General features: G+C 42.1%; 1 protein-coding gene across 3 annotated transcripts in view; it reads left to right on the top strand.

Annotated features, from left to right (window-relative positions):
• lhpp (phospholysine phosphohistidine inorganic pyrophosphate phosphatase) overlaps nucleotides 1-23,391 on the top strand; it is a 150,276-nt gene that overhangs the window by 40,361 nt on the left and 86,524 nt on the right. For all 3 annotated transcript variants that reach the window (XM_068052802.1, XM_068052801.1, XM_068052803.1), the window contains exons 4-5: nucleotides 5,678-5,741; nucleotides 11,522-11,614. In XM_068052802.1, coding sequence (XP_067908903.1) covers nucleotides 5,678-5,741; nucleotides 11,522-11,614 — 157 coding nt within the window. The remainder of the gene's footprint in view (nucleotides 1-5,677; nucleotides 5,742-11,521; nucleotides 11,615-23,391) is intronic.

The raw sequence follows: 23,391 nt of genomic DNA, 5'->3' as shown, positions 1-23,391 counted from the left end.
GGCACCATTCAAAAAATCAGTGTTACTCCAGCGGGCATGTCATGTGATCACCTCGTTGTTTGAAAGCAAAAGTTTCTAGAAGGTTTCTTTTGAAATTCAAAGTTTTTCAGACATACTTGGTAGGGGGGGTTTGGCTTTTTCAAAGTCAAAGGGTGTTGATGGCTTTTGATTGCCATGATTGACAAAATCCATTCTAGATAATTGAATCAGAGCGCACCCCTAATGCTCGTGCTAGACCTCTGTCTCCCAGCTGGCCTTTGTATTCTCCTATGCAAAGATGTGCATGGCCATCTTTAGCTGTTCTGTTCTGCTTTTTAAAAGTTATTTGTAATGCCCATTAAGAAATTCTCCATTTCCATTTGGCATGTGTGATTTTCATCACATAAGCTTTATGGATAAAATTTATCCATAAATAATGGATAAAAGAAAGATGATCTGTTATTAAATGCATATAAGGCATGGTCAGATTTTGATAAATTTAGAAAGATGGATGATTATTCCATAGTGGAATATAATTATGGACTTTAACACTATATAGAAGATTTCAGAAATTCTATTTGGAAATTCCTTGTTCAGCACTTGCTTTCGAATTGTTGGATTGTGCTAAAGTGTCGCACATGGATAGTCTCCTGGTCTTAACTGGAGTTAGATTCTCAAAAAGAGACATGCTTTTGGATCAGGTGTCTGATGCTTTAAAAAAAAAAAATTCCTGGGAAAGCAGTCATTTCCAGCAGCCTTTATGGCACAAATGGGACATTTGGGGGTGTCACAGAAAATGGAGGACTCGATGGTCACGGCATTTCGAGATCATTCAGATATGGGGCTCTGACATCAATACAGCAGAAGAATCACAGACAAAAGAAATGAGGATGGAGACATTTTTGGCAGATCTGGTAGATGAAAGAATAAAGTAACAATAACCACTGAATGAACTCCAGGAATGCCTGTGGAATTATTAACAGGTGTTTCAGATGTGATTCCAAATATCATTATGTGGTAAATTGTCCAAAATGGAATGACAGGGTTTTTGAGGTGACACATGACATGGAAGTTTTGGAACTGGAAGTTGATGATTATTGATCAGTCTGAGGGAGGTATACTGATCACAAGAAGCTTTAGTCCAGTAATGAGTGTACCCGTTGTGGATTCATTTAATTGTGCTGTGTTGGACAGTGTTTGCACATGCACAGTATTTGGAACAGATTGGTTGAAATGTTATTTAGATTCACTCAGTAGTAAGGTCAGGAAATATGAAAGTTCTACTTCTGGTTCATGATGACAACACATTAACGCCACTGAAAAGAGTGGTGATTTCATTCAGAATAGAAGGAGGAAGCCAATTTATTAGTACAGATGTGGTATCTGGTGAGATACCCTTGCTGCTGAGCAAGCCTTCTATAAAGAAGGTACAAATGAAATTGGACATGGAACATGATAAAGCAATTGTCTTTGGGTAAATTGCAAATCTACTGACTTTCCAATCAGGACATTATTGTATCGCTTTACCAAAACCTAGCATCTCGAACAAGAATGTTAACTCAGTGTAAATGGCATCAGGTGATAGGAATTTGAGAGGAAAAAAAGCAAATTGGCTTAAAGTTACATTAACAATATGCTCATCGCTCTTGGCACAGATTAAAAATCCTACTAAATGCAGGAGTGGTTGATAATGATTACACAAAGATTATTGGAGAGATTAGTGAAAATGTGATATTTGTAAAAAGTATTGGAGGATACCATCATGGCCTGTTGTAAGCCTCCCATTAGCACAAGACTATAATGAAGTAGTAGCTATGGATTTAAAGTGTGGGACAAGGACAGACACATTTTTATTTTGAAATTCATAGACATCGAAGCAGGATTCAGTCTTTCTACATAAAATATGGTAAAGACAAAAGAGTGATTGTAGATAAAATCATGGAAAAATGGATAGGGCTGGATTGGGGGCACCAGCAAAATTCCTGACTGACAATGGCGGGGGGTGGGGGAGGGGGGTGGAATTTGCCAATGACCAGTTTAGAAATGTGTGGAAAATATGAACATTGTAGTGATGGACACTGCAGCTGAAAGTCCTTTTAGTAAAGGACTCTGTGTAAAAGAAATCATGCGGTGATTGATGAGATGCTTCATAAAATCTTAGCTGACCAACCAAGTTGCAAGCTAACATCTGCCCTGGCATGGGCAGTCCTTGCAAAGAATTTACTTCAAATGGTTGGGGGCTATCATTCGCATCAGTTATTCTTTGGGAGGAATCCCAAAATACCTTCTGTGCTGTGTGATCACCCCTCCACACCCTCCCCTCCCCTTCCCTTCCACCCCCGGCCTTAGGGACTACAATTAGTTCCACCTTTTCTGCACACTTGAATGCTCTACATGCAGGGAAAAGGGCATTCATCAAGGCAGAAGTCTGAGAAAATTTGGCAAGCCTTATGGCAGCGCATAAGACTGTCAGAGATAAACTTTAATCCTGGGGATTTAGTGTACTGTAAAAGAGGATCAGAAAGAGTGGAAAGGTCCGAGTAAAGTGATGGGGTGTGATGGAAAGACAATTGCTGGGATTTTACGCTATCCCAACGAGCGGGATGGTGGTGGGGGGGTGGGGGTGGCATACAATGGAGCGGGAGGCTCCTAGTGTCTTTCCCAACCCGATCCCGCCTCCGCTGCCCTTTTACGTGGAGGGGGTGGGGGGTGTTGCGGGGGAACAGCCTGCCCACCCCAGACCAATCAAGGCCCTTAAATGGCCACTTAAGGGCCTTCACCTGCCTCCGTGCAGATTTTATGTGTGGCAAGCGGGCGTCTTGCAGCCAGGAAAAGCTGCCTGGACATACCAGGCGGCTGCCGATCATCCCAGGGGACGGTGGGGGGGGGACCCTGGATTATCAGGCCTCCCCGGCTATCCCAACGCCCCCACTTCTCTTTTCCACCCGCAGTGGCCACAGCTCCCGGTGGCGCTACTGGGACTAAGAGCTGCAGCCCGCTGATTGGCCGGCAGCTCAATGAGGCGGGACTTCCTCCTTCAAGCGGGTGGAAGTCCCACCTCTGCACAATTAAAGCCTGGGGACCCGTAAAATACGGAATGGATCCCCAGGCAAGGCGGAAGCGGGTTCGCCACCGGCTTTTACGTCTGCGGCGGGCTCCCGTCCGCCCACCTTAAAATTCCGGCCTGTGATTCTTCAATATGGCAAACTCTTAGGCTGTATTCTTCTAGGTTAATCAGGATTGATTATAAACTGGCAGAATCTGAGCAATTAGTAGAAAGTGATGAGGCACCCTGTACTTCACGTACTCATTTGTTTGACAGCTATGAGGAACTGAGTACGGTAGAAAAGGGCTGGATGACAATAGACGAAGTGATATTGGTGCACAGGATAGGGCTATTTCTCCCTAATGGACAACTGCCTAAAGCCAGTACTAGGGTAACATACATACCAGAAGGGTCCACTGAATGGAGGGATGCAACCATTGTAGGGAGAGCAGAGAAAGCCACCGGCAAATTCAAACATTGGCTAAATGTTCAAGATTATGGACACGATCTATATCCTGGCGAAATGAGGTGAAATGGTGGAAAGCAAAAAACTCAGTGCGAGCCCCGATAGTGGGTTTGGAAGTGACTCTGGCACTAGGAAATGATCACATGCTGGCAACAGAACCTGTAATCCTGGGAGAGAGAGATTCTGTGGCAGTAGTCCGGAAAGAGATGAGGGCAAGTAGAGGCCAAAGCCTCACTAGACGATGCAATGGAACAAGGACTGCAGAACGATCTAGGAACATTACTTATGATCAGGAAGTTATATTGGCTGCAAACAAATTAGAAGAAAAATTAATGAGGCAAAACAGAGAGAGTTGGAAAGTTGGAAGGAATTTGTTGTCTATTCTGAAGTGCAAGATAGGGGACAGCCAGCCTTATCACACAAATGTGTATGCACGGAAAAGGTACTCCCAGATGGGACATGTGGCAAAAGCAAGACGTCTGGCTCAGGGTTTCGAAGAGAGACTTGGCGATCAAGATGTTAAAGTGGCCTGCCCCACAGCAGGCAAAGTGATCTTGAAAATATTCTTAGCTCTTCTAGCCACATACTCGTTGAAATGTAGGTCGATCAATAGAAAAGTCGAATTTTTGCAGGGTGAAAAATGTCAAAGTGAAGTGTTTTTGAAACCACCTAAAGAAGCGAATGATGTAGAAGGAAAGCTGTGGAAATTAAACAAATGTGTTTATGGATTGAATGATATGTCAAGAATGTGGTATTTCTCGGTTAGGTATGTCTTGCTGAAAGTAGGCTGTATTCAGCTGAAAGCAAATCCAGCAATTTCCAGATCTACTGGTATCACAAAGAGAAACTCACAGGCCTCTTTATGATGCATGTCGATGATTTTCTATGGGGATGTTCTGCGGAATTTGAGCAATTGGTTATAGATGAGTTAAAAGGGGAATTTAATATTGGAAGTCAGGCTTCGGGGGCCTTTAACTACACAGGGTTAGACATTAATCAGAATAGGTCGGGAATAACCTTGAATCAACAATCATGACTAGAAAGTGTTGATCGTATCCTGATAAATCGGGCTAGGTCGTCTCAGAAAGATGATCTTGCATCCAAAGAAGAAACCGAGCAGTTAAGAAGCTTGATCGGGCAGTTAAACTGGTCATGTACTCAGACAAGACCTGATGCCAGTTATGACGTATTGGAACTTAGTACTATGATGGAACACGCTATAATTGAGATTTTGAGGGCAAATAAAACATTAAAGAAATTAAATTTGGAGAAATGCATACCAAAGTTTCCAGCCTTTATTGATCTGAAAGACATGCAATTAGTCTTTTTTAGTGATGCTTCTCATGCCAATCTTCTGGATGGATATTCAAGTACAGTTGGATTTATCATATTCTTGATAGGGAAAAATGGAAAGTGTTGTCTTTGACCCGGGAAGCCAAGAAAATAAAAAGGGTAGTTAAAAGTACCCTAGCTGCAGAAACACTGGTGCTAGTAGAAGCGATAGATATGGGATTTTACTTATCTAACATTTTCAAGGAAATCCTCTACAAGGGGCATTCTGAGAAAAGTTTGGCCATTGAATGCTATGTGGATAACCGTTGTCTATGGGATAATGTTTATTTGACAAAGAGTGTCACTGAGAAAAGGTTAAGGATTGACGTTGCTATTATAAAGGAAATGTTGGAGAGAAAAGAAATCTCCAAGATAAAATGGTTCGACACAAGTCACCAATTATTGGACTGTTTTACAAAGAGGAACGCTTGCTCCAAGAAATTGTTGGAAGATGGACACCTTGTATTATGATGAGTTGTAAGAAATATCGAAAACCTTTTTTTTTGCCTTGTAATTATTTAAATATGTTTTAAAGTTTTTGTTTAAAGAAAGGGGACTCTGTTAATGGTAGGTTCATTGTCTTGTCAAAGATACACAGGGGAAGGGCATTGTTTAATTAAGGACTCAGAGCGGATATAAAGAGAGCCTGCTGGGACACAGGAGGAGGCAGAGATATGTAATGCAGCATTCTGTGAATAAACCAAGAAAATATCAAGAAAAGGATCTACATCTAGCTTCATTCTTCACCATTTGGCTTGGATCCGTTTACCACAAAAGACTGTCTTGCAAAAGGGACCTGTATATATTTTTTGAGTCTAATTATGTTTACATATCTTCATGTTTCCATACTCTAGGCGATATTATAAGGAAACCGATGCGATGAAACTTGATGTTGGAGTTTACATGAAGGCCTTAGAGGTATTAAGAATGTTTTTACTATATTTTCCTTTTCTATTCTGGGAATATTACAACATTGGCTAATGTAATATTATATCACAAGAATATTACACTTTTTGGTTAGTGTTCTGGTGTATTTGGATTAAAATGGAACGAGGTTACCAGGTGGAAGCAGACACATGCACACTTTGAAAACTCTACCGTTCCAAAATTGGAACATGTACATACAGAATATGAGGAAAAGATAGTGCCCTGTAAATTACCAGAAAAGGCTTTACTTAAATCTTCTAAAACGTTCAGTATTTAGACTGGGTGGGGTGGTTGAGGTGGGAGGACATGTGATGAAACCTCCAAGAATACTTCCATTCAGAGTTGGCAATCCCAATTTATTCTGATTTTGCTTCTTTTTTTGGCAGTGTCATGTGATCACTTGAAAACTTGAGTTTCTGGTTGATCGATAGCTATTCGTTTCTTGTAATGTTACATGAAGTGAAGAATGACGTGCAAAACTTTAAATTTGTTGAAAATTCTTTTAAAATTTGTGTCTTATTTCTGTAGTTAAAGTGAAACTGTTCTTAATGCACATGTTGATTACGTGATTAACTTGTTTAGATAGTTTGTGAAATGCACATTTTTTTTGCTTGTTACACTTCTTCCAAATTTGTGTCTCCCCTCTCCTCAGTGTGTTGAATCTTTTGAAGTATTGTTTCAAAAATACTCTTCAGTACCTCTGTCAGGTGCCTTTGTTCATTTGTGAGGATTGCCAAGATACTTAACTGTAGGGTGCATCACAATTTGCCCAATTGTGTCCTCAGCTGACATTGAGATCTGCATAACAGTCATAAACAGGAGCCCTGAATTTTTCTCTCTCCTATCTTCCCCACTCCCACCCAACACACTAGCACCCCTGCCACCACCCTGAATGAGGTCAGCTCACTCAGCACAAACTGAGAATGGGAAATTGCTAGATTCCAATCTGTGCAGCTCAGCCACTTCCAGATAAACTCCTGATGGGAGAGTCTTCATTGGAACACGATTGACTTTATGCAAAAGGGGATGTGTTACTTTAGGGCAGAATGCGTGCATGTATCTTGATTATGGTCAAAATCTATACAAGTATAGAAAAGGCAAGTGTTGACAAAGCCAAGTTATAGGGAGTGATAGTACTTCATGGCAGGGATTGTATTTTTGAGATATTAAAGTGTGAAGTGAATCTACCACTTTTTAAGTGTTGATGTACTGATGGAAACATAAAAGGTGTACTATTCCTTGGACAACACTATTGGGAATTGCAGTTGTAGCTACATTGAAAATTTGGGTGAATACACTAATAATAAAACCGTCGAAGTTAACTGAGTAAAACTTGAAGCTGGACAGATATCAATCCAAGGAAACAGTTGCATCCAGATAAGCAGCTGCCTTAACATAGGCTGTTAAACGAAGCGAGAGAGGAACGAGCAGAGGGTCTGACCATCATTTTCCAGTCCTCACTGGATACAGGTGTGGTGCCGGAGGATTGGAGAATTGCTAACATTGTACCTCTGTTTAGAAAGGGAACGACGGATAGACTGAATAACTACAGGCTAGTCAGTCTAACCTCAGTAGTGGGCAAATTATTGGAATCTATTCTGAGAGACAGGATAAATTGTCACTCAGAAAGGCATAGGTTAATAAGGATAGTCAGCATAGATTTGTTAAGGGGAGATCTTGTTTGACCAACTTGATCGAATATTTTAAAGAAGTAACAAGGAAGATAGCTGAGGGTAGTGCAGTTGATGTGGTCTACATGGATTTTAGCAAGGCTTTTGACAAGGTCCCACATGGCAGACTGGTTAAAAAAATAAAATCCATGGGATCCAGGGAAATGCAGCAAGGTGGATACAAAATTGGCTCAGTGGCAGGAAACAAAGGGTAATTGTTGACAGGTGTTTTAGCGACTGGAGGGCTGTTTCCAGTGGCATTTCGCAGGGCTCAGTACTGGGTCCCCTGCTTTTTGTGGTATATATTAACGATTTGGACATAAATGTAGGGGGCATGATCAAGAAATTTGCAGATGACACAAAAATTGGCCGTGTGGTAGATAGTGAGGAGGATAGCTGTAGGCTGCAAGAAGATATTGATGGTTTGGTCAGATGGGCAGAAAAGTGGCAAATGGAATTCAGATTTGGAGAAATGTGATGTGATGCGTTTGGGGAGGTCAAACAAGGCTAAAGAATACACGATTAATGGGAAAATACTGAGAACTGTAGAGGAAGTGTAAGGGACCTTGGAGTGAATGTCCACAGATCCCTGAAGGTAGCAGGACAGGTTGATAAGGTGGTTAAGAAGGCATATGGAATCCTTTCCTTTATTAGCCGAGGTATAGAATACAAGAGCAGGGAGGTTATGCTGGAACTGTATAACACATTGGTAAGGCCACAATTCGAGTACTGTGTGCCTTTCTGGTCACCTCATTACAGAAGGGATGTAATTGCACTAGAGAGGGTACAGAGGAGATTTACAAGGATGTTGCCAGGACTGGAAAAATGCAGCTATGAGGAAAGATTGGATAGGCTGGGGTTGTTCTCCTTGGAACAGAGACGGTCGAGGAGCGATATGATTGAAATGTACAAGATTTTGAGGGGCCTGGATAGAGTGGAGGTGAAGGGTCTATTCACCTTAGCAGAGGGGTCAGTGATGAGAGGGCATAGATTTAAAGTGATTGGTAGAAAAATTAGAGGGGAGATGAGGAAAAACTTTTTCACCCAGAGGGTGAGTTTCTTCAGCTTCCAAGCCAAAGGGTTACCTTTCTTTGTTTGCTGCGTAGCCTAGACCTGGTTTTAGGAGGTGCAGACTTGCCTAGCATTTGCACCATCCTCAACCTCATAGGAAGGTGTCCAGAGGAAAGACGAAAGCCTACACGTCTGGGGCCTATTCGGTTGCAGGAGTTGCCGGAAGGTGCTAACTTGAGGGAAACACTGACCACCTAATGGGACTCGACTCCAGATTTGTCGGGTTTACTCCGTCAGCCATTAGTTCTTGACGACGCTGACTGGCAGGACCCAGATTGGCACAAATGTAGGTGTGATCTAGTTCTCCAGGTGTGCGAAGGGAACAGCTACAGGGTCACTGTTTCCCGCCTGCAGGAGAACTAATATGGAGAGACAGGATATAAATGGCACGATTTTGAAAAGTGTAGATGAGCAGAGAGACCTTGGTGTCCATATATGCAAATCCCTAAAGGTGGCAGGGCAAGTTGATAAGGTGGTTAATAAAGCTTTTGGGTTATTTGATATGTATGTGTGTGTGTACATACGAACATACGAATTAGGAGCAGGAGTAGGCCATTTGGCCCTTTGAACCTGCTCCACCATTCAATAAGTTCATGGCTGAACTGATTACTCCACATTTCCACCTACCCCTGATAACCTTCCACCCCCTTGCTCATCAAGAATCTGTCTACCTCTGCCTTAAAAATATTCAAAGGCTCTGCTTCCATCGCCTTTTGAGGGAGAGGATTCCAAAGACTCACAACCCTCAGAAAAAAATTCTCCTCATCTCTGTTTTAAATGGGCGACCCCTTATTTTTAAACACTGACCCCTAGTTCTAGATTCTCCCACAAGGGGAAACATCCTTTCCACATCCACCCTGTCAAGACTGCTCAGGATCTTGTATGTTTCAATCAAGTCGCCTCTTACTCTTCTAAATTCCAGCAGATACAAGCCTAGCCTGTCCAATCTTTCCTCATAAAACAGCCCGCCCATTCCAGGCATCCGTCTAGTAAACCTCCTCTGTACTGCCTGCAACACATTTACATCCTTCCTTAAATAAGGAGATCACTACTCCAGATGTGGTCTCACCAATGCCCTATATAGCTGAAGCATAACCTCCTTACTTTTGTATTCAATTCCCCTCGCAATAAACAATAACATTCTATTAGCTTTTCTAATTACGTGCTGTACCTGCATACTAACCTTGTGCAATTCGTGCACTAGGACACCCAGATCCCTCCATCTCCGAGCTCTGAAATCTCTCACCATTTAGATAATATGCTTTTTTATTCTTCCTGTCAGTGGACAATTTCTCACTTTCCCACTATATACTCCATTTGCCAGTTCTTTGCCCACTTGCTTAACCTATCTCTATCCCTTTGTAGCCCCCTTATGTCCTCTTCACAAGTTCCTTTCTTACCTATCTGTGTCATCAGCAAATTAAGCAACTATACCTTCAGTCCCTTCATTTAAGTCATTTATATAAATTGTAAAAAGTTGAGGCCCCAGCACAGATCCATGTGGCACACCACTCGTACATCTTGCCAACCAGAAAATGACCCGTTTATGCCTACACTCTGTTTCCTGTTAGCTAGCCAATCTTCTATCCATGCCAATGTGTTACCCCCTACACCATGAGTTTTTTTCTGCAATAACCTTTGATGTGGCACCTTATCAAATGCCATGTATATACACATGTATAAAGGCATAGAATATAAAAGCAAAAATATCAGTTCTGGGCATTACACTTCAGGAAAAACTTAAAGGCTTTAGAAAGGATGCAGAAAGGGTTTACTGGGATGATACCGGGGATAAGTGACTTCAGTTATGAAGAGAGGTTGGAAAAGTTAGGACTGTTCCTTGGAACAGAAAAGGTTAAGAGGTGACCTTGTAGAGGGTTTTCAAGAGGATGAGTGGTTTTGAGAGAGTAGAAAGAGGAAAAAGTATTCCTTCTGGTGAGTTGGTCAGAGATCAAAGATTTAAAATCATTGGTAGAAGATCTCGGAGACATGGGATTTTTATTCTCACTGAGTTGCCAGAATCTGGAGCACTCTACTCGAAAAGGTGGTGGAAGCTGACTCCATCAATGCTATTAAAAGTTACTTGACAATGAGGAACTTACAGGGTTGTGGACTAAAGCAGGGATATGGGACCAAAAACATGACTGCTCTTTGAAAGAGTCAGCACTTGCACAATTGACCTAATGGCTTTGTTCTGTGCTGTAAGTTTCTATGATCCTATGAATTCAACAACATAGCATTGTGTAACTACGTTTTTAAAAAAATGGACAAACCATTTCTTTCACAAGATCAGCATATGTCTTTACTTCTACAGTAGTTCATTGTCTAACTTACTGCTCCAATACATTTCAGTAAAGAGTTTGCCAAAATTGGTAAAAGTATCAACTCCAGAACTACACTCCCTCTGCTGGATGCCTATGGAATTGTATAATTAATTGTATGGTCTTGGCAGAAATAACATTGTGGTTTTTTTTTGAATTGATAGTTGCATTATTGGACAACTTCTAAACTGAGATAATTAGAAGGAAAACCACACCTGCAAATGGATTGAATGTCTGGATGAAAAGGGTAAAAACTGGGAGGCTCCCTTTTTGCAATTCCATTTGTTTCTGTGATACATGAGACATAATGTTACCTGCCTTTGCTAGACACAATGTCTAGTTAGGAATGTCATCACCCTGATAAAATGGAATGGAGTTTTTTGATCAAGTTTCTGAACAAAAAAAAATGCAGTGATACAATTTTACATTGTGATGTTGCTTCACCTAAAAAAGAGAAGCTCTTGAAAAATGCATCAAAATAGCTTGCAGCATAAATATTTCTACATTAATCATCACAGCAGCTACTTATTGCTTGTTGCACATTTGACAAAGCAAGTGTTTAAATAATTCACAACTTTACCACTTTTTACTAAATATCCTTCAATGACTTTCATGTAAATCTATATTCTACCTTACAGCTTTGTTTCAGATGCCTCTCTCTCTCAAGAAGTACATGTGAATTTGATTTTATTTTCATTCCTTCTCCCAGTATGCCTGTGATATTGAAGCTGAAGTTGTAGGCAAGCCGGCAAAAATGTTCTTCTTGTCCGCCTTATCTGACATGGGTTTGGAGCCAGATCAGGTAAGGGCTGGTCTTTAATACTAGATACTTGTACTGTCGCCTGTTTAATAAAAAAAAACTTGTTTGATCTGTTTCTGGTAGTTTTGGTTCATTTGATTTGATTTGTCAAATGGTTCCATATTTTTCTTCCATGAATAGGTAATAAAGGCAGGTAACATTACGGAATTGTAGAAACACCTGGATTATGCTTGTGTTTGGAACAACAATATGGCTAAGTGTTTAGTATTTGTAAAGGATATGATATATTCAGCAGAGTTTTTTTCTGATAACTTAGAGGATACAAAAATCTAACCAATGTAATTCTTCAAATCCATTGTAGATGACATTTTTAACAGTATAAGCTAGGAAAACCAAAACCATAGATTTTGACATAAACATCAGCTGTGCTTTAACTGTATCTCGAAACAGAAACCGAGAGAATGGTGTACATTCGTGTATCGGATGTAAATTTAGATTCTTGTGTGACCAGGTAACCTTGAGTCAATGCTTAACCAACAGTGATTTCTAACTTGAAATTTGTAACTTGCAATTTATCTTCTGCATAAAAGTTGTTCCTTTCGCCTTGCAAGTATAGTGGCTAAACAAGTATTGGGTCTTTCTTTGAGTTTACCAATAGGGTTCTATGGATGAATGTCTCAGCTAGAGGCTGATAATGAGTGAGAATTGCACATATAAAAGTTATCTTTGTTTTTCCTTCCCCTGTTGAAAATTTGAAGTATTAATTTCTCTTCAATTTCCATCTACTATTCAATGGCAGACTATTGAAGGAGCTAATTGCTTAGTAGTAATATGTTGGAAGGTTATTTTCAACTGTAGTATCAGTGATATTTCAAAGCACAGTATTCAAGCAGTCACAATGCTGTTCCAATCTCTCAAATCAGGCTGCAAATACTGCTAGATGTTGATGAGCCAGAACATTTGATTTAGTTAATTTTGATTTTTTTTAAATCTTCTGCCATGACTTCATGTTTATGATTATATGACAGTAGAAATATTTGTACAAAGGTGATGTGAACAATTTTGTACTTTTGCCTTGCCTTTCCTGGAAAAATATGCTCTAGCCACTGGTCTGGGTAAATGACAAAATCCATTCAAACAGTTCTGGATCAGAGTAGAAAGTGCATTTTCTACCTAGTTTAAAAAAACATAGAAAGTGCTGGAAATACTCAGCAGGTCAGGCAGCATCTGTGGAGAGAGAAGCAGAGTTAACGTTTCAGGTCGATGCCAGTTCTGATGAAAGGTCAAAGGTTAGAAATGCAATAGGCTTTGAGCAAGTGAAAGGGGGGAAGTGACGGGGGTAGTGGGGGAGGGGGGGGAAGAAGAACAGAAGGGAAGGTATGTGATAGGACAGAGGGAAGGATACATTAAATGACTTGCTAGCTTTTTGAAGGATTAGCTGCCATCCTCCAAAATCCTGCACTATTGGATCTCCGTCTGTGATGCAAGACGGAACACTTATGCGGAGGGGGGAGCAGGTAAGTTTCTCAGTGTGGGGGGAGTGGGGGTAAAATTAATTTCATTGGTCAAGGGGGTTGTGGGAAGGGTTAAAGATTAAAGTTTGTGAATTTTGGGGGGGGCAGGGAAAGTCAGGTGCACAAGGTAAGTATTCTGGGGAGGTGGATAGGGCAAGGAACAAATTGTTTGCTCATTGTGGGGGTGGGAGAGGGGCTTGAAACATTAATTTGTTTGAATAAATTCTAAGTGACTGACTATTTCTTTAAAAATTCAACTTAATTGTAGGGGCTTGAAGTCCTTTAAAAATGGCATCGGCGCCTGTGCAATAGCTCTGGATGCCATTGCCGGGAATGAACCACCCGCCCCCTCCACGTCATTCGAGGGGTGGTGGGGGGGAGGTGGGGTGCAGTCCGCCCCGGCCGTGTAAATGAGCTGCCATGTTTAATATCCCAGCGGCTCTGTGGAGTAAAGCCTGCACACGCTGACCGCCATTTTTTACAGCCGGCAACAGAAAATTCAGCCCAATGTCTCAGGTTGATGACCTGTCCTCTGACCTGGAAAAATTTAGAGATGTAACCAATTTTAAGTAAGTACAGAAGCAGAGGGCTGGATCTTGCTCTCCCGCCAAAATGGTGGCCGCCCCGTGTCGCCACGATATTGCATCCAGTGGCTACTTAGCATATGCATGGAAGTGTGAATGGCAGGATCCTGAACAGTTGCCATCCAAAAGCTACAAAAAGGAAAAAAAGAAACGAGAGGAAACAAACAAGTAAAGAAAAAGGAAAAAAAATGGGGGCAGAAGTTGCAATCACAATGTTGACTCCAGAAGGCTGTAAAGTGCCCAGTTGAACGATGAGCAGCTGTTCCTCGGTCTCCTGCAATGTTCCAGTGAAGCTCAATGCAAGCTCAAGAACAGAAAGGTTGGAGTGGAAGCAAGGTGGAGAGTTAAGATGACAGGCAACTAGAAGGTCAGGGTCACACTATTGGACTGAATGGAGGTGTTCCACAAAGCAGTCACTCTAGTGTAGAGGAGACCACATCGTGTGCAGCCAATACAGTATACTAAATTGAAAGAAATACAAGTAAATCAATTCACTTGGGAGGAGCGTTTGGGGTTTTGGAAGGTGAGAAGGGAGGAGGTAAACGGGCAGGTATTGCATCTTCTGCATTTGCATGGAAAGGTGCCATGGGAAGGGGAGGGAGGGTTGGGTGTGACTGAGGAGTGGACCAGGGTATTGCAGAGGGAATAGTCCTTTTGAATTGCTGAAAAGGAAGGGGAAGGTGTTTGGTGGTATCCCCATGGAGGAGGCGGAAATGGCGGAGGTTCTTTCTGTTTTCGTTCCAAAACTGAATACCCGCCTATTTTAAGGATTTTTAACGTTTTAACAGTCTCTGTTTAATATTTTTAGGTTTAGTGTTAGAAAATGTCTTGTTCTATGTGAAAATGATTGTTCCAGTAGGAATAATTGGCAGTGAATTGAAACACGTAACTTCACACCACATTTTCCATTGGTGCTCTGGCTTAATGCCAACACTTCTCAATTAGAAGCAGATCATGAGCAAACCAGCCCGGTTATTGTTATTGAAGGTCAAACCAGGCCATGTTGGTTGGAAACTAAATTTCACAGCATGTTGGTACATGAGATAGTTGCAGCATAGACTATTAGAACACAAGTTTTTCTGCTCCCCCAGTCTATGATTAAATATCACATATCTCAGTAGCTGCCGAAAGCACATTTAAAGATGGTGTTTTATGCCCAATCAATTGGTGGAGGCATTTTTTCTTATTGAATGAGCAATATTTCCATTATTTCTTTGGGTTACTTTACATTATCTTTAAATTTAACTGAAGTCAGGGTTTTGCAAACATCTTTGTACTTTAGCTCTAGCTATTGAAAGTTGATGGTCGGTATTTTCCTTGCTCTAAGAGAGGTTGGGATGTATGAGCACACCGGGCTTATCAAGCTCTGGGTAGGAGTGGGGTTTGGACTGTATGCAACCTTGAGAGCACTGGTGCTTGCCATTAGAGGCTGTGTCTCTTCAGTCAAGTGGTGGTGCTAGGGCCTCTGACTGGGAGTTGAATTTAAAGCAAGATAATTTGGAATTCTTCTATGTTACTTCAGTAATTCTAACAATCATCACTTCTGGAGGATTTGATATTTAAAGATTTGCCAGTCGTAAGAGAAAATCTTCAGCTTCAGTGCCCTTTTTTACAAATACCTTTTTCCCTTTTTAATTATTTTCATTTTTCCTTACCTGACATCTGTATAATATACTTTCACATGCAGAGCAGCTGTTGAACACATGTTTGATGGCTTAATTGTCAAGGAGACGGCAGCAGAATCAGAAAAATAATTTATAAGTAGAATTAAATGTTTTTTATCAACCAATGTTTGATTATGAATGGAGCTGCTGCCAACCTAGAACAAATCTGATCCTAAAATAAAAATAAGAAATGCTGGAAGTACTCAGCAGGTCTGGAAACATCTGTGGAGAGAGAAGTAGAGTTAACGTTTCAGGTCAGTGACCCTTCATTAGAACTGGCAAATATTAGAAATGTAAAAGGTTTTGAGCAAGTAAAGTGGGGGTGGGGCAAGAGGTAACAAAGGAGAAGGTGTTGATAGGACAAGGTCACAGAGAATAACTGACCAGAAGGTCATGGAGCAAGGGCTAATGGTGTGGTGAAAGACAAAGCGTTAGTACAGAGAGGGTGTTAATTGACAGAAAACCGAACAGCCCTAGCCCCAAGCACAAACATGAAAAAAAAAGTGGGTAGGCACAGTAGAAACAAACTAAAATAAAATACACAAAAAAAGGAAAAAAAAATTAAAATAAAAAGGGGGGACCGTCATGCTGTGAAATTATTGAACTCAATGTTCAGTCCAGCAGGCTGTAGCTTGCCTATTCTGTAAATGAGGTGCTGTTCATTGAGCTTGCGTTGATGTTCACTGGAACACTGCAGCAATCCCAGGACAGAGATGTGGGCATGAAATCAGGGGAGTGTGTTGAAATGGCCAGCAACCGGAAGCTCGGGATCATGCTTTCGGACTGAGCGGAGGTGTTCCGCAAAGTGATCACCCAATCTGCGTTTGGTCTCCCCAGTGTAGAGGAGACCACATTGTGAGCAGTGAATACAGTATACTAAATTGAAAGAAGTACAAGTAAATCGCTGCTTCACCTGAAAGGAATGTTTGGAGCCTTGGATAGTGAGGAGAGAGGGGGTAAATGGGTAGGTATTACACCTCCTGCTTTGCAGGAGAAAGTGCCTTGGGAAGGGGACGAGGTGGTGGGGGTAATGTAGGAATGGGCCACGGTGTCGCGGAGGGAACGCTGACTGAATGCTGACTGGAAGGGAGGGGAAGATGCGATTGGTAGTGGCATCATGCTGGATGTGACAGAAGATGATCCTTTGGATGTGGAGGCTGGTGGGGTGGAAAGTGAGGACAAGGGGAACCCTGTCGCAGTTCTGGGAGTGAGGGGAAGGGGTGAGGGTAGAGATGCGGGAAATGGGCCAGACACAGTTGAGGGACCTGTCGACCACAGTGGGTGGGAAATCCTCGGTTGAGGAAAAAGGAAGACGTATCTGAAGCGTTGTCGTGGAAGGTTGCATCATCAGAGGAAATGCATCAGAGACGGACAAACTGGGAGAATGGAATCTGATCCTGATGGCCCTCAATAAGTGCTATTTGTAGTACAAGTCTATAATAGCTCATCAGAACTACAACATTCAGTTCACTGCATTCCCCAAAAAACTTAATCTGTTTTTTTATTTCTTTCAAATACCCTTTTAATAATGGAGCAAATTGTTATTTTAGTTTCATAAATATGAAGAGAAGCTTTATGTTTAGAGCTGCTTCAATCAATAAAATTCTCATCAATGATTTCTGCTGTTGAATGTTTTTGAATAGGTACGAACTGTGCATTCTGTCATGAATGCAGCTTGTTACACACAACATAAAGGGGAACTTTTTTTTTCTCTGAGGGCTTGGAATAATGCATACTCTTTCCTCCTTTTGAAGGAGCTGAGAACTGAAGCTTTTGAACAGAATTTGCATGTTGTGTTACTCCTCCTAATACTAGAGTCCTGGTTATTAACCTTTTAAAATCATTTTGAGCAATAATTCTTTAAAGAACTTAAAATGTATTTACAAATGTTTTACATACTGGGAGTCTAAGGTGATCCCTTTCAATGTGTGAGAAACTACTTCTGTTTCTCTCTGGGGTGTCCATCACCTGTATCTGGCAGAGTAGCAGGTAATCCTCTGCAGGCCTCCATCAATATTATGACCTAAAAGTGAAACAGACATTTCATTTCATGTGGCTCCCCTCTCTGTATTGCTCTTGAAGTTGCGAAATTTAATAAGTGAGGCAATCTGTATTCTTCACTGCTGTGACATTGTGTTAACGTGGCACCACTTGTTGTGACATTACTACAGACTGTGTTGAACATGTTAAAATAATCTCTGCCAAGATAATTGTGAAAATTTTAGGCTTCTCCCAATGTGTTGATAATTGCATAACTAAAAACAGAACTCAGTCTTTTGCTATTTCTCAGATCTTTGTTTGAACTTAACTCAAACACATTGGATCATAGTTTCTTCTCTATTCTGACTGTTCGGCTCCTATTTGAAGTGAAATGAATTGAGTACTTTCCCCAAGCCATTGCCTCTTCGTGGAAAGTTCCTTTTCTTCCCCTCTTTTCTGCACCCGCTCACTCCACTCAGTTTTGTCACAACTAGTCCTTGGATTGGAGTGGAGGCTCCACATTGGAGCCTCTTTGCATCCTCCTCACGTTCCCCACCCCCACTTCCCCCCCCCCCCCCCCCCCCAGCTTTGTGTCGTCTGCAAACTTGGAAATTTTACATTTAGTTCCCTCACCCAAGTCATTAATATATATTGTGAATAGCTGGGGCTCAAGCACTGATCCCTGCATTACCCCGCTAGTCACTGCCTGCCACCCGGAAAAAGACCCGTTTATTCCTACTCTGTTTCCTGTCTGTCAACCAATTCTCAATCCATGCCAGTATATTACCCCCAATCCCACGTGCTTTAATTTTGCACACTAACCTCTTATGTGGGACCTTATCAAAAGTCTTCTGAAAATCCAAATACACCATATCCACTGGTTCTCCCTTATTAATTCTACTAGTTACGTCCTCAATAATCTCCAGTAGATTTGTTAAGCATGATTTCCCTTTTGTAAGCCCATGTTGACTGAGTCCAATCCCGTTTATGCTTTTCAGTTGTTCTGCTATCACATCCATTATAATAGACTCTAGCATTTTCCCCACTACTGATGTAAGGCTAACTGGTCTGTAATTCCCTTTTTTTTTCTCCCTCCTTTTTTAAATAGTGGGGTTACATTTCCCACCCTCCGATCTGTAGGAACTGCTCCAGAGTCTATAGAATTTTGGAAGATGACCACCAATGCATCCACTATTTCCAAGGCCACTTCCTTAAGTACTCTGGAATGTAGATTATCAGGCCCTGGGGATTTGTCAGCCTTTAACCCCATTAATTTCCCTAGCACTATTTTTTTTACTTATACTGATTTCATTCAGTTCCTCCCTCTCATTAGACCCTTTGTTCCCCAACATTTCTGGGAGGTTATTTGTGTCCTCCTTTGTGAAGACAGAACCAAAGTATGTGTTTAATTGTTCTGCCATTTCTTTGTTCCCCATTATAATTTCCCCCCCGTTTCTGATTGTAAGGGACCTACATTTATCTTCACTAATCTTTTTCTCTTCAGATATTTATAGAAGCTTTTACAGTCAGTTTTCATGTTCCCTGCAAGTTTACTCTCATACTTCCGAAGAAGGGTCACTGACCCGAAACGTTAACTCTGCTTCTCTTTCCACAGATGCTGCCAGACCTGCTGAGTGGTTCCAGCATTTCTTGTTTTTATTTCAGATTTCCAGCATCCGCAGTATTTTGCTTTTATACTCTCATATTCTATTTTCCCCCGCTTAATCAACCTCATTGTCCTCCTTTGCTGAATTCTAAACTGCTCCCAATCCTCAGACTTGCTGCTTTTTCTGACAATTTTATATGCCTCCTCTTTGGATCTAATACTATCCCTAATTTCTTCAGTCAGCCACGGTTGAGTCACCTTTCTGGTTTTTTTTTTGTGCCAGACAGAAATCAATAAATGTTGTAGTTCATGCGGACATTCTTTAAATATTATCCATTGCCTATCCACCGTCAACCCTTTTAGTAATGTTCCCCAATCTACCATAGCCAACTCGCGCTTCATAGTTTCCTTTATTTAGATTCAGGACCCTAGTTTTGGATTCAACTACTTCACTCTCCATCTTAATGAAGAATTCTATCACGTTATGGTCGTTCCTCCCCAAGGGACCCTGCACAACAAGATTGTTAATTTGATCCTTTCTCATTGCACAATACCCAGTCTAGGATAGCCTGTTCTCTAGTTGGTTCCTCAACATATTGGTCTAAAAAACTGTCACATGCACACTCCAGGAAATCCTCCTCCACAGTATTATTGCTAATTTAGTTTGACCAATCTATATGTAAATTAAAGTCACCCATGATTACGGTTGTACCCTTATTGCATGCGTATCTAATTTCCCGTTTAATGCCATCCCTTACATCTCCATTACTGTTTGGGGGGCCTAGAGACAACCCCCACCATCGTTTTCTGCCCCTTGGTGTTTCTTAGCTCCACCCATACAGATTCCACATGAATTTCCGAGCCAATATCCTTCCTCACTATTGCATTGATTTCCTCCTTTACTAACAATGCTATCCCACCTCCTTTCCCTTTTTGCCTGTCCTTCCTAAATACTGAATACTCCTGGATGTTCAGTTCCCATCCTTGGTAACCCTTCAGCCATGTGTCCGTAATCGCAAATATATCATAACCGTTTATATCTATTTGCGCTGTTAATTCATCTACCTTATTGCGAGTGCTCCGCGCATTAAGACACAATGCCTTTAGACTTGTCTTTTTAACATTGTTAGTCATCTTAGTGCAAAATAAAGCTATGACCCCATATGTTTCTCACCCTTGTTTTCCCTGCCTTCCACTTTTGCTTCTTACCTTTCTGTCTTTCATTTCAATGCTCGTTTTCCCCCTCCTCTGTCTCCTTGCTCAGATTCCCATCCCCCTTCCATTCTAGTTTAAACCCTCCCCAACAGCAATAGCAAACACCCACCCCCCCACCCACCGAGGAAATTGCGCCCCCCTCCCACACCATTTCTCCAGCCACATATTCATCATTCCTACTTTTTAATTTACATCCTAACTCCCTATATTCAGCTTGTAGCACCTCATCCCTTTTTTTACCTATGTCGTTAGTACCGATATACACCACGACAACTGGCTGCTTGCCCTCCCCCCCTCAGAATGCCTTGCAGCCGCTCAGAGACATCCTTGACCTTAGCACCAGGGAGGCAACATACCATCCTGGAGTCTCTCTCGCTGCCGCAGAAACTTTCTGTTCCCCTTGCGATTGAATCCCCTATCACTATAGCCCTGCCACTGCTCTTCCGCCCCTCCTGTGCAGCAGAGCCACCCATGGTGCTATGAACTTGGCTCTTGCTGCTTTCCCTGAGCCATCTCCCCCAACAATATCCAAAGCAGTATATCTGTTAGAGAGGGGGATGGCCACAGGGGACTCTTGCACTATCTGCCTTCCTCTACTCTGCCTGGTGGTCACCCATTCCCTTTATGCCTTTGCAGCATTTGTCTACGGTGTGACCACCTCACTAACTGTGCTATCCATGATGTTCTCAGCATCGCGGATGCTCCACAGTGAATCCACCCGCAGCTCCAGTTCCGTAATGCTGTAGCCAGTAGCTGTAGATGGATACACCTCCTGCACATATGGTCGTCAGGGACACTGGAAGCATCCCTGATTTCCCACATAGCGCAGGAGGAGCATAATCACAGGTGCAAGATCTCCTGCCATGACTTACCTTAAGATTACTTAGTTACTCCCTTTAATTAAAAAATACTAATTACGCTAGGGGCCTTATTCTACTCCAAACACTACCCACTACAATCTAAAGTCCTTATCTTTACTTTTGAAGCTAATGGACTGCAGTAGTTTAAATAGTAGAAAAGGTAGAAAAACTCACCTGAACCTACTTACCAATCAGCTGCTTCCCTGCACCCGTGTCACTTTTTGAATCCTGACGTCACTTGGAGTTCTGCTGCCTGACGGTCCCGATGGCATGCCTCTCCTCAGCTTCTCTCGGGTCTCGGCCTCTCTGCCTCTGTTCATGCCCTTTATCTTTCTCGTGCTCCGCCTCTCCTCAGCTCCTCTCGGGTAGTTATGGAAAAGGACAAAGATCGACCGGAAATAAAGGTACTAAATTGAGGGAAGGCCAATTTCAACATGATAAATCAGGATCTGGCCAAAGTGGACTGGGAGCAGCTACTTGTAGGAAAATCTACATCAGACCAGTGGAAGCCATTCAAAAAATAAATAGTGAGAGTTCAGGGCCAACATGATCCCGTAAAGGGTAGGACCAACAAGTCCAGGGAACCCTGGATGTTAAGGGATATAGGGATAAGGAAAAAAAAAAGGAGGCTTATGGCAGATTCGGAGGGTTGAAAACAGCGGAGGCCCTAGAGGAGTATAGAAAGTGCAGGGGGTACTTCAAAAAAGTAATTAGGAGAGCGAAGAGGGGTCATGGCAAAACACTGGCGGGCAAGATAAAGAAAAATCCCACGGCATTTTATAAGTATATCAAGGGCAAGAGGATAACCAGGGAACGAGTAGGGCCTATCAAGAACCAAAGTGGCAATCAGTGTGTTGCGCCGGAGGACATGTGAGGTTTTAAATGATTACTTTTCCTCTGTGTTCACTATGGAGAATGACGATGAAGGTGTAGAGATCAGGGAGGGGGATTGTGATATACTTGAATAAATTAGCATTGAAAGGGAGGAGGTATCAATGGGCTTAAAAGTGGATAAATCCCCAGGCCCGGATGAGATGTATCCCAGGCTGCTATGTGAGGCAAGGGAGGAGATTGCAGGGGCTCTGACACAAATTTTCAAATCCTCTGGCCACAGGAGAGGTGCCAGAGGACTGGAGGACAGTGAATGTGGGACTATTATTCAAGAAGGGTAGTAGGGATAAACCAAGTAATTACAGGCCAGTGAGTCTAACATCAGTGGTAGGGAAACTATTGGCAAAAGTTCTGAGGGCCAGGATTAATCTCCACTTGGAGAAGCAGGGATTAATCAAGGATGGCTTTATCAGGGGGAGATCATATCTAACAAATTTGATTGATTTTTCGAGGAGGTGACTAGATGTGTAGATGAGGGTAAAGCAGTTGATGTTGTCTACATGGACTTCAGTAAGGCTTTTGATAAGGTTCCACATGTGAGATTGGTCAAGAAGGTAAGAACCCATGGGATCCAGGGCAATTTGGCCAATTTATCCAAAATTGGCCTCGTGGCAGGAGGCAGAGGGTGATGGTCGAGGGTTGTTTTTGCGATTGAAAGCCTATGGCCATTGGTGTACTGTAGGGATCTATGCTGGGACCCTTGCTGTTTGTAGTGTACATTAATTATTTAGACGTGAATATAGGAGGTATGATCAGTAAGTTTGCAGATGACATGAAAATTGGTGGTGTCATAAATAGTGAGGAGGAAAGCCTTAGATTACAGAACGATATAAATGGGCTGGTAAGATGGGTGGAGCAGTGGCAAATGGAATTTAATCCTGAAAAGTGTGAGGTGTTGCATTTAGGGTGGTCTAACAAGGCAAGGGAATATACAATGGATGGTAGGACCTTCGGAGGTACAGAGGGTCAGTGTGACCTTGGTGTACTCGTCCATCGATCACTGAAGGCAGCAGCACAGGTAGATAACGTGATTAGGAAGGCATATGAGATACTTGCCTTTATTAGCCGAGGCATAGAATATAAGAGCAGGGAGGTTATGATGGAGCTGTATAAAACACTAGTTAGGCCATAGCTGGAGTACTGTGTACAGTTCTGGGCACCACACTAGAGGAAGGATGTGATTGCACTGGAGAGGGTGCAGAGGAGATTCACCAGGATGTTGCCTGGGCTGCAGCATTTCAGCTATGAAGCGAGACTGGATAGGCTGGGGTTGTTTTCCTTGGAGCAGAGAAGGCTGAGGGGGGACCTGATAGAGGTATACAAAATTATGAGGGGCATTGATAGAGTGGATAGGAAAAAACTTTTTCCCTTAGTGGAGGTGTCAATAACCAGGGGGCATAAATTTAAGGTAAGGGGCAGGAGGTTTAGAGGGGATTTGAGGACATTTTCTTTCACCCAGAGGGTGGTTGGAATCTGGAACACACTGCCTGAAGGGGTGGTAGAGG

The sequence above is a fragment of the Heterodontus francisci genome, chromosome 20, assembly GCF_036365525.1.
Source record: "Heterodontus francisci isolate sHetFra1 chromosome 20, sHetFra1.hap1, whole genome shotgun sequence".
In the NCBI taxonomy this organism is placed as follows: domain Eukaryota; kingdom Metazoa; phylum Chordata; class Chondrichthyes; order Heterodontiformes; family Heterodontidae; genus Heterodontus; species Heterodontus francisci.
The sequence above is the reverse complement of the archived record's forward strand: the minus strand, read 5'-3'. Positions and strand labels throughout refer to the sequence as shown.